Source organism: Medicago truncatula, chromosome 2 (assembly GCF_003473485.1).
Source record: "Medicago truncatula cultivar Jemalong A17 chromosome 2, MtrunA17r5.0-ANR, whole genome shotgun sequence".
Classification (NCBI taxonomy): Eukaryota; Viridiplantae; Streptophyta; class Magnoliopsida; order Fabales; family Fabaceae; genus Medicago; species Medicago truncatula.
The window spans coordinates 51005675-51021893 of record NC_053043.1 but is presented as its reverse complement, the minus strand read 5'-3'; the positions used below and the strand labels follow the sequence as shown (position 1 = coordinate 51021893).

Sequence of the window (16219 nt, the reverse complement as noted above, 5' to 3'; positions counted from 1 at the left end):
TTATTGAATGTGAAATCTCACCTCTTCTGTTTGAATGTTGCCTCTACGTGGGTAACGTGCAGATAACCAGAATTAGCTGTTGATGTGAGTTGATTCTCTCACACGTCGTCTTAGGGTCGCTCTGATATGTAACGGGATGAGAATATTTGTATTATTTTCCATTTGTTACGTATTATTATGAATTATGTTGATGAACCATTTGAAATGGAATTTTTAAGAAGTTATTTATGTTGAGGCCGTAGTGTCATTTTGTTGAATAATGAAATGTTTTTTCGCTGAGATGTAATTTGAAAATTATTGATAAAAGATGTTTAAATAAATAGTAATTTTATTCTATTGATCTTTTAAAGAAGTATAACATCCTGTTTAAGTTGAATACTCTGATTATTATGTATTATTTTGCATGTTGGAAAAACAGGATGTTACATGTAGAAAATTCATGAAAGCCTTTTACTGATTTTATTCCTTTCTAGGTTTCATGGGCCATGTGCAATTTATCTTGATTGCCTTGCATTTGAATCCTTTTAAAGAATCTTAATTCCTATGATCATTTATTCATTCTTTTGATGAAATAAAGAGAATAAAATTTATTCTTGATCTTAATTAGACTATTATTTTTCCCACCCTATACCTTTCCTCGCACGCCCAATTTTTTTTTCTTTCCAATTTACCCCTCGTTCAGATTTCGTATTCCGGAAAGCATTGTTCGAATTTTGCAGATGTTTCCGGATTTGAAAATCCAGAATAATATTTTACCAGAAGTTCTGCAATTTTAAGCTTTACAATTCGTAAAATAAAATGCGAATAAAATAAAAAACAGAAATAAAAAGACACAAACATAAAAACAACTCATTTTATTAATATATGAACAATACATTACAATAATTTTCAACCTTTTCAAGCTTATTACATAAGATCCTAAATCTATTTCTAATCTCCTATGAGACTAATTCTAAGAGCCTCACCACTGGTATGTGACGAGACATACCAGTAGTTTGCCTATTGGAGGAAAACCGGAGGAGGGAAGAAAAAACAATGCCCTTGAGGGAGATGGGAGGGGGGGGGGGGGCTGCTCAAACTTACGCCCAGACAGGCCAAGCTAAGAACCACACTGACCCACATGACCCTCAGATGAACTGCAATTTGCTGCAGCGCGGTTCCATCCTCATTGACCGTTCATACAAACCCTGAAAGTTTTCAACGAGGCCCTTATCTATGAAAGACCAACGATGGAAAACCATGGTTGTAGAAGGAAGAAGACGAGGAGAGGGTGGGAGAGGATGATGTGAGAAATGGTGGGGTTTGGAAGACTATTTATAGGGAGGGGTGTGTCAAAAACGGTTGGGAGGCCATAAATGCAGTCAAAAAACGCGTTTTACCACGTTTTTTTTCACTTGACCACCGACAAAAACGTGTGGTGCAGACCACCGGCTATGACAGATGCATTTCGGATTAATGCGATAATGGTGGTGAACGAGGAAAAGGTTGGCACTTCCTGTAGGGCTAAGGACATTCCGAAATATAAAATCCGGAAAGATTCAGAGCCATTAATGTGGGTTTGGACGGTTACAACCACTAACACGTTTTCATTGACTGTATTAATGACCTAGGACTTGTTTTAGGCTATAAATAAGCTTCCATCTTCAAGATATACCTTCATTATTCACATCACCTCTTTTCTTACATTTTCTTCAAATGTTTTTTAGTTTTTTAGGGGTGTCGATGGTGTCATGATCATTGTTGACCGTTCATAGGAGCCCTGCAATTGCAATGCATTGCAGCTTGTGTGGGGTTCATATAACGGTCAACAGAGACCCTTGATATCAAAGAAAGACACAGAAAATTACATAATATCTTGTTGACTTTTTGTAATTTGAAAATATACGATGAAGCTTTTGAAACTATTACCGGGATGAGTCACGACCAGGTCGCTCTCTTTAAGACGTTTCGCGGCACTACCTGAATTGTGCAAGGTAGACTAGCAACCGCGCCGTCTCCAGGATAAAACAGCCCAGATTCTTACTGTACGATTAAAGGCTGCACTGCCAGAAATCGCTCGAGAATGACACCTCGATATGGTACTTAGACCACTCTTCCGAAACCCACAATATGGTTCTTAGACCACTCTTCCGAATCCCACAATATGGTTCTTAGACCACTCTTCCGAAGCCCACAATTTTCCGAAGCCCACAGAAAGAGGAGGAGGAAAAGAACGATTCGTCAACACAAATCGCGGGAGATGAGAAGGGGAGAAGAGTATTCGATTCTCAGTTTTGGAGTGAAGAATACTATTCCCGAGCTCTCAATTTATAAGGAGGATTTCTACTAGAGTGTGTGATCTACCCGATGTGGGACATAAAATTTTCAATTCACACTTTACACTAATTTCTCCATCCTTATGTTTACATGCCAAAGGCTCCACAAACTCACTAGTATACTCCAAGTTTTTTCATTATACACTAGTGTTCCAACAATCCCCCACTTGAATTCAAAATTGGTTTCGAAAGTTACGTTTTAAACGTTTCCTAAAGATTGCTAGTAAACAAAGGTGTCGCCAACAACTTGAACCTTTGCATAGTGAGTAGTATTCTGATTAACAAGAGTTGCTTACAACATTGAACTCTATCTCAGACATAGGACCCACACACAACCTTTTCTTAGGTGTTTTCTAAAAAGCCCGTGCGTTAATGGCCTTGCACGTCTATCCCAGTTTTAACGAATGCTCTAGGAATTCTGCCTCGAAATTCCATAAGAACCGGCCTCAGTTCTACATACGTATAGGTGAGTCTATCAGAAGTACTCCTGTAGCTATGTACTTCACTCCATAAGAAGTATAGATCTCATTAAGAGTTTCTATTATCTCAACCTTCGGTCACTGCAGGATCATGCGTTCTCATAGCATGTTCTATCACTTGTGATTTGTTATTACCCATTGAACCTAGTTCTTGGGATCTCCAGTCATTTAGGTCGGGTTTCCATCACTTATGATCAATAGGCATTAGTCCCATCCTACTGGATGTATTTGCGACTTTCTCTCTGTTTAGTCCTTTCGTCAAAGGATCAGCTAAGTTTTCATTTGTTCGTACGAAATCTACTCTTACCGTTCCGTTCGAAAGATATTCTCTTATCGTGCTGTGTTTTCGTCTTATCTGTCGTCTCTTACCATTGTAATAACGATTCTCAATCTTTGCGATAGCCGCGGTACTATCACAATGAATTAACACAGCTGGTAACGGTCTCTCCCACAAAGGGATTTCAGATAGCAAGCATCTTAGCCAACTTGCTTCTTCACTAGCAGCAGCTAGTGCTATCATCTCAGATTCCATTGTGGACTGAGCCAGAATGGTCTGTTTCTTGGATTTCCAGGAAACAGCTCCTCCAGCAATGCTAAATATATAGCCACTGGTCGCTTTGGAATCATCTGATAAGGTGTTCCAATCTGCGTCACTGTATCCTTCAAGCACTGCAGGATATCTCTGATAATGCAGTCCTAGAGTCATGGTCTTCTTCAAGTATCTCATGACTCTTTCGATAGCTTGCCAATGCTCCATGCTTGGCCTGCTCGTAAACTTGCATAATAGTCCCACGGCGTAGCCGATGTCGGGTCTAGTACAATCAGTGGCATATCTGAGACTGCCAATGATGCTCGCATATTCAGTTTGTCTAACACTATCTCCAGTGTTCTTAAATAGCTTCACACTTGGGTCACAAGGTGTGCTCGCAGGTTTACAATCGAAGTAATTATATTTCCTTAAGATCTTCTCAACGTAGTGAGATTGATTCAAGGAAATTCCATTATCAGTTCTAGTAATCTTGATTCCAAGAATTACATCTGCCTTTCCTAGGTCTTTCATATCAAAGTTGTGGCACAACAATGATTTCACATCTTTAATGGTATTGAGGTTTGAACCAAATATGAGTAAGTCGTCTACGTATAGACATATGATCGTGCAAGTGTTATTTTCGTACTTGGAATAAATACACTTGTCGCTTTCATTCACCTTAAACTCATTCTCAATCATAAGATTGTCGAATTTCTCATGCCATTGTTTCGGTGCTTGTTTTAGACCATACAAAGATTTGTCTAACTTACAAACTTTGTTCTCTTGTCCATGGATTACGAAACCTTCAGGTTGGTCCATGTAGATTTCTTCTTCTAATTCACCGTTTAAAAAAACAGTTTTTACATCCATTTGGTGTACTATCAAATTGTGGATAGCCGCCAATGAGATTAGTACCCTAATGGAAGTGATTCTAGTTACAGGTGAATATGTGTCAAAGAAATCTACATTTTCTCTTTGTCTAAAACCTTTGGCTACAAGGCGTGCCTTATATTTGTCGATTGACCCATCAGGTTTTAGTTTCTTTTTCAAAATCCACTTACAACCTATAGTCTTACATCCAGGAGGCAAGTCAGTTAGGTGCCAAGTTTCGTTGGACATTAGAGAATCCATTTCATCATTTATAGCTTCTTGCCATAAATCAGCGTCAATTGAAGACAGAGCTTCCTTGATGCTTGATGGATCCTCCTCTATTGTATATGCCACATATTCGGGGCCATATTCTTTAGCAATTCTTGCTCTCTTACCTCTACGAGGTTCTATAACATCTCTTTCGATGTTTTCATTGCTTGTTATGATTTCAGAAGGTTGATCAAGAACTGAGTTATCGGTGCCCCCACTATTACCCCCACTGTCTCCTGACTTAAAGGGAAATTTATTTTCATAGAAGTCAACATCATTTGATTCTATGATCGTTTTAGATTTCAGGTCGTAAAACCTATAGGCTTTACTATTTAAGGCATACCCAATGAATGCACATTCATAGGCTCTACTTGCTAGTTTGACTCTTTTGGGGTCTGGTTTTCTTACATAGGCTAGACAGCCCCATGTTCTAAAATAAGACAAGTTTGGTTGTCTTTTCTTCAAAATTTCATATGGAGAAATTTTGTTCTTTGTTTTGGGTACTCTGTTTAGCACATAGCAAACAGTCAATAAAATTTCTCCCCACCAATGAGGCGCTGCTCCGGAATTAAGCATTGTTGCAACTACTAATTCGGTAAACGTTCTATTTTTTCTTTCCGCTTTACCGTTCATTTCAGGAGAATAAGGAGCAGTTGTTTCATGAATAATTCCGAGTTCTTTATAATACTCATTGAATATATGTGATCCATATTCAGTACCTCTGTCACTTCTAAAACGCTTGATTCTAATATTGAATTGATTTTCAATTTCTTTAACATACTGTTTAAATATATCAAGCGCTTCATTTTTATTTCTCATTAAATACACATGTGTGTAATCCGAGCAGTCATCTATAAAAGTGATGAAATATCTTTTTCCATTTCTAGTCAAGTTTCCATCTAATTCGCATAAATCAGAATGAATTAATTCAAAAGGTTCAGTTATCCTGGTTACTGATTTATGTGATTCTTTATTTATTTTTGCTTGACTACAAAATTGACATTTTTCAAAATCGTTTAAAGATATTTTAGGAATTAATCCTAAACCGCTCATATTTGAAATAATTCTTTTGTTAACGTGACAGAGTCTAGAATGCCAAATATTAAAATCACACAACATATAAGCAGAAGAAGAAATTTTATTCATATCAATGTTCAACTTAAACATGCCATCAGTGGCGTACCCTTTCCCAACAAAAATACCATTCTTAGTGATGGTGTACAAATCAGCCCCTATGCTTTGAGTAAACCCAGCCTTATTTAAAAGAAAACCTGAAACTAAATTCTTCCTAATCTTAGGAGTGTGCAGCACATCCTTCAATATCAGAGTCTTTCCAGAGGTGAACTTCAGCTCTATATCTCCGATTCCAACAACATCAGTGGAGTGGGAGTCTCCCAACAACACCTTCTGATCATCACAAACAGTATATGTTTTGAACATATCTCTATCATAGCAGACATGGCAAGAAGCACCAGTGTCCACCCACCAGCCATCAGAACCTGCAATCATATTGATCTCAGTAATCATAGCCACATAGGGCTCATCAGGTGCAGCATCAGTAGCCATGTGAGCCTGTGCTGGTCGGTTGGTTCTGTTTCTGCACTTGCGTGCCATATGACCTGCTTGCCCACAATTGTAACAGTTGAAAGGTGGAGCAGCATCATTCTTTGGTGGCTGTTGAATTTGGGGTCTTGAATTGTTCCCAGTCTTATTCCTATTGGAATTCTTATTCATAGGGCGGTTCTGATTCTTAAATGGTTTGCCAGCAGGCTTCAGAACAGCACCTACAAATTTCTTTTTAGTGTTGTTGTTAGAAACAGCAAACACCTCTTCATTCTGATCCTGCTTTCTCGCTTCTTCTTCAATACGAAGGCGAGTGATCAGACTTTCAAGAGAGAACTCCTTAGTTTTATGTCTAAGAAGACTCTTGAAGTCCTTCCAGGCAGGAGGCAGCTTATCAATAATCACAGCTATTTGGAATTGTTCGGGAAGTGCCATCTCTTCAGCTATGATCTCGTGAGCAATTTGTTGCAGCTCATGTGATTGTGCCTCAACGGACTTATCATCACTCATTTTGAAATTCAGATAGCGGCTTACGGCGTATTTCTTAACACCAGCCTCTTCAGTATCATACTTCTTCTGAAGTGCTTCCCATAGTTGTTTAGCAGTATCACAGAGTCTATAATAATCATATAGAGGGTCTGTGAGTCTATTAAGAATATAATTCTTACAGAGGTAGTCATTTTCCTTCCATAGAGCTATATCTATGGCTAGCTGTTTATCTGGGTCAGCTTTCTCAGGTTCAGCTTTCTCAGCAGCAGTAAGGTCTGCCGCCTTACCGTTATTATTCGCTCCAGCAGGAGTCGAACTCGTAGGTGCTACAGGCATAGCTTCCTTCAAAACGTAGGCAACCTTTTTAGTTGTCAAGAAGAACAACATCTTTTGCTGCCAACGTTTGAAGTGGCTACCCGTAAACAGAAACGGTTTGTTAAAGTCATCAGCTGAAACCGCGGTAATGTTTTCAGAACTCATCGTATCGTATTCGAAACGTCTTAAAAATGTTGACTTTTTGTAATTTGAAAATATACGATGAAGCTTTTGAAACTATTACCGGGATGAGTCACGACCAGGTCGCTCTCTTTAAGACGTTTCGCGGCACTACCTGAATTGTGCAAGGTAGACTAGCAACCGCGCCGTCTCCAGGATAAAACAGCCCAGATTCTTACTGTACGATTAAAGGCTGCACTGCCAGAAATCGCTCGAGAATGACACCTCGATATGGTACTTAGACCACTCTTCCGAAACCCACAATATGGTTCTTAGACCACTCTTCCGAATCCCACAATATGGTTCTTAGACCACTCTTCCGAAGCCCACAATTTTCCGAAGCCCACAGAAAGAGGAGGAGGAAAAGAACGATTCGTCAACACAAATCGCGGGAGATGAGAAGGGGAGAAGAGTATTCGATTCTCAGTTTTGGAGTGAAGAATACTATTCCCGAGCTCTCAATTTATAAGGAGGATTTCTACTAGAGTGTGTGATCTACCCGATGTGGGACATAAAATTTTCAATTCACACTTTACACTAGTTTCTCCATCCTTATGTTTACATGCCAAAGGCTCCACAAACTCACTAGTATACTCCAAGTTTTTTCATTATACACTAGTGTTCCAACATATCTGGTCCAGATTTCTTTTTCCGAAAATCACTAACAATCTGTTCCGAATCATGTAATCCGGACCAGAAATATTTTAGTAAATTTTGTAGGGTTCGCGAGGAGGCAGCAGGGTAGGAAAAGGAATAGTCTCTTAATTATCCAGATCTTTGATTATTATTCTTTGTTAGGAGTATAAAGAAGTTCTATATATCGGGCCTCTATAGACTGGTCTCTTAGTGGGGTCTGTGTATTTTCTATCCCTCTTGCCCTATCTCTATATATGTACCCCCTTCATGTACTTATTCTATTAAGAAATCATAATTGACCCAGTTCCATTTAAGTTGCAATTTAGTTAGGATTCGGTTACCTAACTGTTATAGATTCTCTCTAATCTAATCTTCACAGGTATCAGAGAAGCCTTCTTTTTTTGAGGAAATCAGAGAAGCCTTCTTGCCTAGTCTTCTTATTGCAGAAGAGTACAGTATGTATTTTAGTATTTGTGTCTCTTTTGAATATATCCTAGATAAAAGTAAAATTAGATTTATAATGTAATAATTTCCGCGAATTAGTTTGACTTTTTTTTTAAAAAAAAATTAAATATAATTTACCAAAATAATGATATTTGTACAATATTTTGATGTAAATGTTATTATTTAAGTCAATGAGGAGAATCTAGCTCAAAATTTTGTATGTTAGGTGGAAGAGTCTCTCAACTTCAAAAGTGGATTCTACAACGATTTTTACCTCTATCGAAACTAGTAAAGCCTCTTTCTTTTTGACAGTTTCACTCATATAATGGTATTCGATAGTTGCCTTAATCTAACAAATAGATAGCACTAAAATAAAAGGTGTCACTATATTGCATGTACATTTGATGTGTCATCTGGCAAACAAATGTAGGTGGCAAGAGCACAACATGCACACTCAATGTTTCTTTATTCACAAGACTACACGTATTTATAATAACTTACTATAATATTTCTCAACGAAAGAAAAAGAGGAGCAACATTTCCTATCTTATCCTAAGTAGTAATCTTATAAGCACTGCTTAGTGCTTAATATATATTCGTCATATATATTATATCTTTGATGCCTCATGCTAGGTAGCTCTATATTTTCCCACAATAGTAACAACATTTCTATCAAGAACAATCTATTAGTTTTACGTAATAATCAAAGAAAAATCGTAAACATGCAGAATCAGATGAAAGATTACAATCAAATGCAGCACTGCGAGAGTATGAATCTAAAGGAGAAGAAAGTGAAGGATTTAATGGTGAATAAGAAGAGACTAGTGGAAGTACCATACACAGCTTCACTTGGACAAACAATGAACACACTTGTAGCAAACAAGGTAGTGGCGGTTCCGGTGGCTGCACCGCCAGGTCAGTGGATTGGAGCAGGAGGGTCTATGATTGTGGAGTCTGATAAACAAACAGGAGCTGTAAGGAAGCATTACATAGGGATGGTTACTATGCTTGATATTGTTGCTCATATAGCTGGTGATGATCATTTGAGTGGTGGTGATGATGTTGAAGAAGATCTTGATCAAAGGATGTCTGTTCCTGTTTCTTCTATCATTGGTCACTCCTTTGAAGGCCTTAGCTTGTGGACTCTTAATCCAAATACCAGGTTCTTAGAAATCTATATATGCAATTGCATCACAACTGTATTTTTCATCACATGAGTAGTAACTTTTTATGTGAATATGTAATAATTTATAATTGGTTTATACATACTACCGAAGGTAGTATATATAAAAATCATGTAGCACATAGAAGACTATATATAGTACCCAAGTGCGCTTAGATGAGATGATACAAGTCTCTTCTAGCTTAACCAAACTCCTAGGTTCGAATCAAGTCTTGGGCATGCAACAACGTTAAAACTCTTTGGGAGAGCTTGCCACCAATTTGGGTTCTACAATACTCGAGGGATTAGTCTCCACAGTGCGAAGGATACCTGGTTTAAAAAAAAAAATACTATATAGAGTACTAGTGTGTTGTTAATTTTAGTCTTGTTTTGTAGTAGTTTGAAGGAGGGACACAGCATAAAGTACTAAATATGTTAGAATCCAACTATTTTAGTAATAAAAGAACACAATTAACATGATAGGTATAAACCTGTCAAACTAAAAAAGTACACAATTTTATTTTTGCTGAACATGTATACAATATTTCACTAATAAATTTTTGACAATATCAAACGTTGTGTTCATCATATGCATACTTGAAACAATATTAGTTGATCAAATATAACTATTTACCTTAACATGACAATCATTTGTTTCTTCTAAATGCATTTAATTTTAGTAGTACTGCTGCAGCACATAATTTTTATTATATGGTATATATTTTGTGATTATGTGGCTTCCTGTATTGTGTGCTAGTCTAGTCTGTTAGATTGCATGGAAGTGTTGAGCAAAGGGGTACATCGCGCTATGATACCTACCGACAGCCAAATAGAGAACGTCTCAGCTGGAGTTGAACTCATTGAATCTTCTTCAAGCTACCAAATGCTGACTCAAATGGACGTGCTTCGGTTCTTGAAAGATCACGGCAATGAACTACAAAGCACTCTGCATTCACATTCCGTTCAAGATTTGGGAGCGATCACCGAAAGGATTTACGCCATCACCGAACGCACAAAACTCATCGATGCCATCAAGTGCTTGAAAGCTGCTATGTTAAATGCACTTCCAATTGTTAGAGCCTCTGATGTTGGCGATGATGATCACAAGCAACATATCAATGCAAGTCTTCTCATTCTCATTAACTCTTTTCCTTATGCTTTTCATATTTTTTACAATCTTTGTATATAATACTAACATAATGCAATAATCTGGTTGCAGGGGAGATGCAGGAAACTTGTTGGAACATTTTCTGCAACTGATTTAAGGGGATGCTATATAAACACATTGAAATCATGGTTAGGAATAAGTGCACTTGCATTCACTGAACAAATTGCAACTAGTCCTTTGTACACAACATCAGATACACAGAATGATATTGGTACTCCTAAAAGGGAGCTTGTGACATGCTATGCTGAATCAACTTTGTCCGAGGTAATCGACAAGGCGGTCGCAAACCATGTTCATCGAGTTTGGGTGGTTGATCAAGAGGGTTTGCTTGTTGGTGTTGTGTCTCTCACTGATGTAATCAGAGTTATAAGGCAATCTATGTTATCAGATGCAGATGCATGAATGTGTACGATACAAGCAACAATGTGTGCTATCTTGGAGAAAATATTGCAGCTATATGATCAATGTTTTGTTTAGTCAATATGTACAGTCTATAATGTTGTTTTAATACTTGACTAAATATGAAATGCTAGCAGGTTTTTGTTAATACAATTATCAGTTTTTCTTTACTGAAGCATCATAGATGGAACTTTCAAATTATAGCTAGAACTCTTATAAATTGGCTCACTATATATATTTTTCTCTCAAAACGGTTATATTTTTCTTTGTTGAGTTAGGCTCCTACTTCACTTCTGCTTGCATTAAATGCATCTTGATTGTCAAAAACATTGACATTAAGCATTGAATGGAGAAGGATATAATTTATCTTTCAATGTTTGCAGTACAGTTTGAAAAATCTGTAATAGCCTTTCCTTATAACAACCCATCTAGTGACGACAAAGCATGCATGCGTTCCAAAACACACAAGAACACTCACCAAAGATGAGCAACTATGCTCTAGTAGATGTGCTTGGTTCTGCACGAGCTAGTGGATCTGAAACATAGTATAGAGACGATGTGAGTCACCAGTGAACGACGTAAACTATCTGTCTCGAAGTTTCAATAGTCGGCTCCCCGCCTTAGTTAGGCTAAGGCTCCAGCCTCAGTGATAATTTAGGCTTCCTGCCTTAATCAGGCTCCTTTGGTTTCTATGAGATTCACCAAGCTTACTTAACAAAATGGACAATGAAGCCTTATATAGCACTCATATATTGTTAAAATCATGTCACCATTTGCCAAATTCGTGCCACGATGAAGCTCGTACTACACCCTTATCTAAAATCTTACGATTTTTTTCCATCCCGCCACAATTTTGCTTCAGTAACTTCTTCCTTCCATTCTGCCTACAAAATCGTGCCACAATTTCACACTTTGAGCAATCATAAATTTCGAGTTAAAACAACATTTACTTTGTTTCACCTTTAATTTTTTACCAAGTTCCTTGCATGTGAAATCAATTAATTTTTTGTTTCAATCTTATTTCATACAACCAAATTTTATCAAAGTTACAAGAGAAGCTTGCTTCAATGACAACTCAAAGTCTTCTCGTAGAAATTACAGTTCCAAATGGTGAAAGAGGTATTGACAATCCCAAAAGAAAACAAAAATAGAAAGTACTAGTCTAGATGCGGCCTTCATCAATAATCACAGCTTTGTCACCCTTCTTAGGCAGTGGAATCTAGCAAATTATCTAGAATGACAGATTCCTTACTTGTTTCATCAATGGTAATATGTATCAACCAGTTTGGTTTCTAAATATGCAGATACATCTAACATGGATGATCAATACAGTATAACCAGTTTTTTGTATGTTGATTTAGAAATTCTTTAGTCAGTCACCAGTATCTCTCCTTTTGTCTCTTGTGTTTGGAATGTTACATCATATAATTATCAAATCCATATTCCAATTTTGTATCTAATCATGTCTTTAATGTTGTTTTGGCTTTATATTTGTGTGGTTGGACAAATGTTCTACAACTTTTGTTTAAATCTGCCAAAGTCAAATATTTTTAGATGATAAGTAAGAACTATGCAGGAAATATACAAAGAGCTTCATTTTGTTTCCCCAAACAGTTTTGTCAATTGTTAAGAGAATTTTTTTTTACACCTTTCAGATTTTATTGAGAATGTTATCAAGATGAAGAAATTGATTCAGTTACTTGGCTGAGAAGAATCAACAAGATTTTGCACTAGGAAAATCTAAAAGAAATGTGGTGTAGTGGAAACCTGCTAATAGAATCACAATGTTCCCTGAAAGCTGATTTCACAAAAGTAACTGAATAGGTTCTTTTTAATAAACCTCAAGTAAAATTACAAAATAATACTACTAGTCAACTATAGGCCGTTATTTTTTAATTCCATTGTAAAGTACTTAACTTAAGGTTAAGAGGTGAGATTAACTTAAGGTGAATACTTAGCAGAAATAATATGGTTATAAAAAATAATAACACATCAACGGTGAGAAGATTTGAAGAAGGAAGACAAATTTGTAGAGCGTCAGCCACTTGGAGAAAAAAGATCAACCAGTTTGTTCCTTTCCTTCTTGGTTGCAAGATTAAGAGGTGTGCAGAGGAGAATTTTATATGCTACATTGAATGAAAATTTGTAATTGAAATTGTGGCATGGTTCATTTCCACTATGATTCTATTACTTTTGTGAAATCAGTTACTTTTGTGAAATCAGCTTTCAGGGAACATTGTGATTCTATTAGCAGGTTTCCACTACACCACATTTCATTTAGATTTTCCTAGTGCAAAAACTTGTTGATTCTTCCCAATCAAGTAACTGAATCAAATTTCTTCATCTTGATAAGATTCTCAACAAAATCTGCAAGGTGTAAGAAAAATTCACTTCATAAAAACTTCTAGAATGTAGGCTACATAAGTTCTTGCTAACAAAAACTTATTTAGGCTACATTTTAAAGTTAATTATAACCATCAATAGAATTTTTACTTGATTAATCATAATAAGGACACAATGTTTATTAAAAAAAAAAAAATTAAGAAATTCATTACCATTTGGTTGCCAAAGTTTTTGGTTAGCTCACCAAAGTAATTTCATATGTAAATTTTCGATTGCCACTATGGTTCGTTAAATAATCCTCCAAATTTTAGCATACAACATTTTGGTGTATAAATGAAATAAAACAATAAATATACCTTTCAATATAATTTTGTCACGTGTACTATCAAAATAAAAGAAGGGAAATGTTAATGATAGAGATAGAGAATATACTATTTGTAAAATAAAGCAAAAAAAGAATTTATCTCAAGGCTAAAATGAAGTAACCTAAAACATAGATATATATATACTCATCATCATTGAGTAAATAGGCAATTACCCCCCTTGAAATTGTAAGTTTCGTCAATTACTCCTCTGAAATTAACAAAACTTCAATTACCCCCCTAAAATTTCACAACGTTAATCAATTTACCCCCTCCGTCAAATTTTTCTGTTAGTGAACATGACGTTTTGGAAATACCCCCTAAAGTTTTGCACTTATGTGCAAAATGCCCATCGAACTTAAAAATTTATATTATTTTTTTCTTAGAGGCAAACAATTAACAGTTAAATATTAAAGCTAACTATTAATTTTGGAGTTTGGGAAAACTACGTGCATATATACATCAAATTAGGCTTGTACCTATTTGCTTTTCCCATAGTTTTTTTTTGAAAAAAAAAATTGGGGAAGGGAAAAATGTGTATTTTTTAAAGTGACAATAATGATTATTTTTACGACGGTCCTGAGAGAATTCACACTCATCACTTTGAATTTACCAGGCTTAGGCTTAGCATGAGTAGCAATAAGGAGAAACAATGTAACAATTAAGGAGTGTGCACCACCTTCACAAAACAAGAACAAGATTAGTACATAATTAGATGTGAACTAATTTTCCTCTTTAAAACATGACACAAAACCTTTTTTCATATTGATACTAAAACAAGCCAAGATCCTTGGAGCATAACTCACACTTCATAGAATAATACAAAAACTTTCCATTTTTCAAATAGTTCACATAGTCTAAGATTTAAAGTCTGTGCATTTTCCTCTAATATGACAAGGAATGTGAAAAAGAAAAGATCAAACCTCAAATTAGTTCATATTTTTAAGATGGTATCAGTCATTCACTTCTCCAGATTAAATTTAATAAATCAATCATCAAGAAAATCACTATGTTACCTTTCTATCCTATTTCCCCCAAATAAATAAATTAAAAAGAACAACAATAGTTCTCATTACACATAAAAATACATAAATATTCAAGTTCGGGGACATTTTGCATATAAGTGCAAAACTTTAGAGGGGTATTTGTAAAACGTCATGTTCATTAACAGAATTTTTTTGACAGAGGGGGTAAATTGATTAATGATGTGTAATTTCAGAGGGTAATTTGAGTTTTGTTAATTTCAAGAGGTAATTGACGAAACTTACAATTTCAGGGGGTAATTGACGAAACGGTAAAATAAATAATCGATATATACACTACAACGAAGGTCTTCCTATCACAAGGCGTGCCAAGGAATAAAAACCTCAAAGTCAAAACAAATTAAAAGATTACATACAAGGCTAAAGCCATCACCACAAAACAACCCAACAATTAGCATATGCACTACAACGACTACTGTTTTAAAAAAAAAATAAAAAACTGTCCCCTAACCAAATATTGTACATTATTCATTCTTAAAGTCCCTTCCACTACATTTTTTTTTCTTTCAAAAAATGATCTATCTAATAACAGTCCAAATAAATTCCTTTTTTGGTAGAATAACAAACCAAATATTTTTTTTTTTGTGGTGGCCGGGGTTCGAACCCCGGACTTTGCATATTTTATACATTGTCCATAGGCATGGCAATGGGGCGGGGTGGGCACGTGTGTTACCTTCCCCGTCCCCATACCCGGTTCTCATATTAACCCGTTACCCTACCAAACCCAACAAGGATGAGAAATTGAATCTCATTCCCATCCCTGACGGGTTCGGGTATCCCCGTCCCCGCATTGAATAATTCTTTTTAATAAAAAAGAGAAGTTTTTTTTTGCATCCCCAAGAGCAATGTTGTAATACATTATCCAACAATATGCTCACTCTAACATTTGTTAGACGGAATAATTTATTTGCTCCTTTAAATATCAATGATAGTTTTTATAACCATTACAATGATCAAATAAAATAACATGGCATATCAAGATAAAGTGATTTTCTACATTTGGGACGGGTTTGAGTATGAGTTTGAAGTGGGTACATATATACCCATTACCCGTCCCATATTCGTGTTTTGAAATCGGGGAAAACCCAAATCCATACCCAAACTCAATCAAAACGGGGAAAACCCGTCAAATTGGGTTTGGTACGGGTGGGTAACCGTGGATATGAGTTTTGTTGCCATGTCTGATTGTCCATACCAACTGAGCTACACGAGGACAGAATAACAATCCAAATATTGTCTAGGCAAGATCGTATCGCATGAATTCCAAAATGAAATATGTCTAATAATGGTAATAAAAATTCCCACGGTTAAGATTAGGAAATTAATTGTCTCCGCACTAAATAAAAATAAAATTAGATACACCTCAAAATATTTACACCATCACTATAGGATGTGTCCCTTTACATTCCTCCGCATAAAACCTAAAAAGATGTTAGGCTTTGAATCATCCAAATTTCCTTATTTCCCTCTCACCTATATAACCAACACACTAATATCTCATATTCCCTTTTTACTCATTATATGTTGCATTTGATCATTTTCATCTTGATCTTTTGGCTTTGCCACCAAGTTTGTTGTTTATGTCAATGTTACAAAGTAAACCATTTTTCTACGTTTTTTTTGGTACCGCGTTATTCATATGTTCTAATCTT

At 36.0% G+C, this 16219-nt stretch overlaps 1 protein-coding gene across 1 annotated transcript; it reads left to right on the top strand.

Moving 5' to 3' along the window:
- Positions 1–8610: 8610 nt before the first annotated feature.
- On the top strand, positions 8611–11022 carry LOC11430020 (SNF1-related protein kinase regulatory subunit gamma-like PV42a). Its single transcript, XM_003597862.4, has 3 exons — positions 8611–9252; positions 10015–10372; positions 10472–11022. Exons 1-3 carry the CDS (start codon positions 8717–8719, stop codon positions 10820–10822), a joined length of 1245 nt encoding a protein of 414 aa, XP_003597910.3. The 5' UTR covers positions 8611–8716; the 3' UTR covers positions 10823–11022.
- Positions 11023–16219: the final 5197 nt, after the last annotated feature.

Excerpts from the sequence above, each read along its gene's own strand:
- LOC11430020 (XM_003597862.4), top strand. The coding sequence starts at position 8,717 with ATGCTAGGTAGCTCTATATTTTCCCACAATAGTAACAACATTTCTATC. Across the intron at positions 9,253-10,014 it reads ACTCTTAATCCAAATACCAG|TCTGTTAGATTGCATGGAAG; the intron begins GTTCTTAGAAAT and ends GTGCTAGTCTAG. Across the intron at positions 10,373-10,471 it reads ATCACAAGCAACATATCAAT|GGGAGATGCAGGAAACTTGT; the intron begins GCAAGTCTTCTC and ends ATCTGGTTGCAG.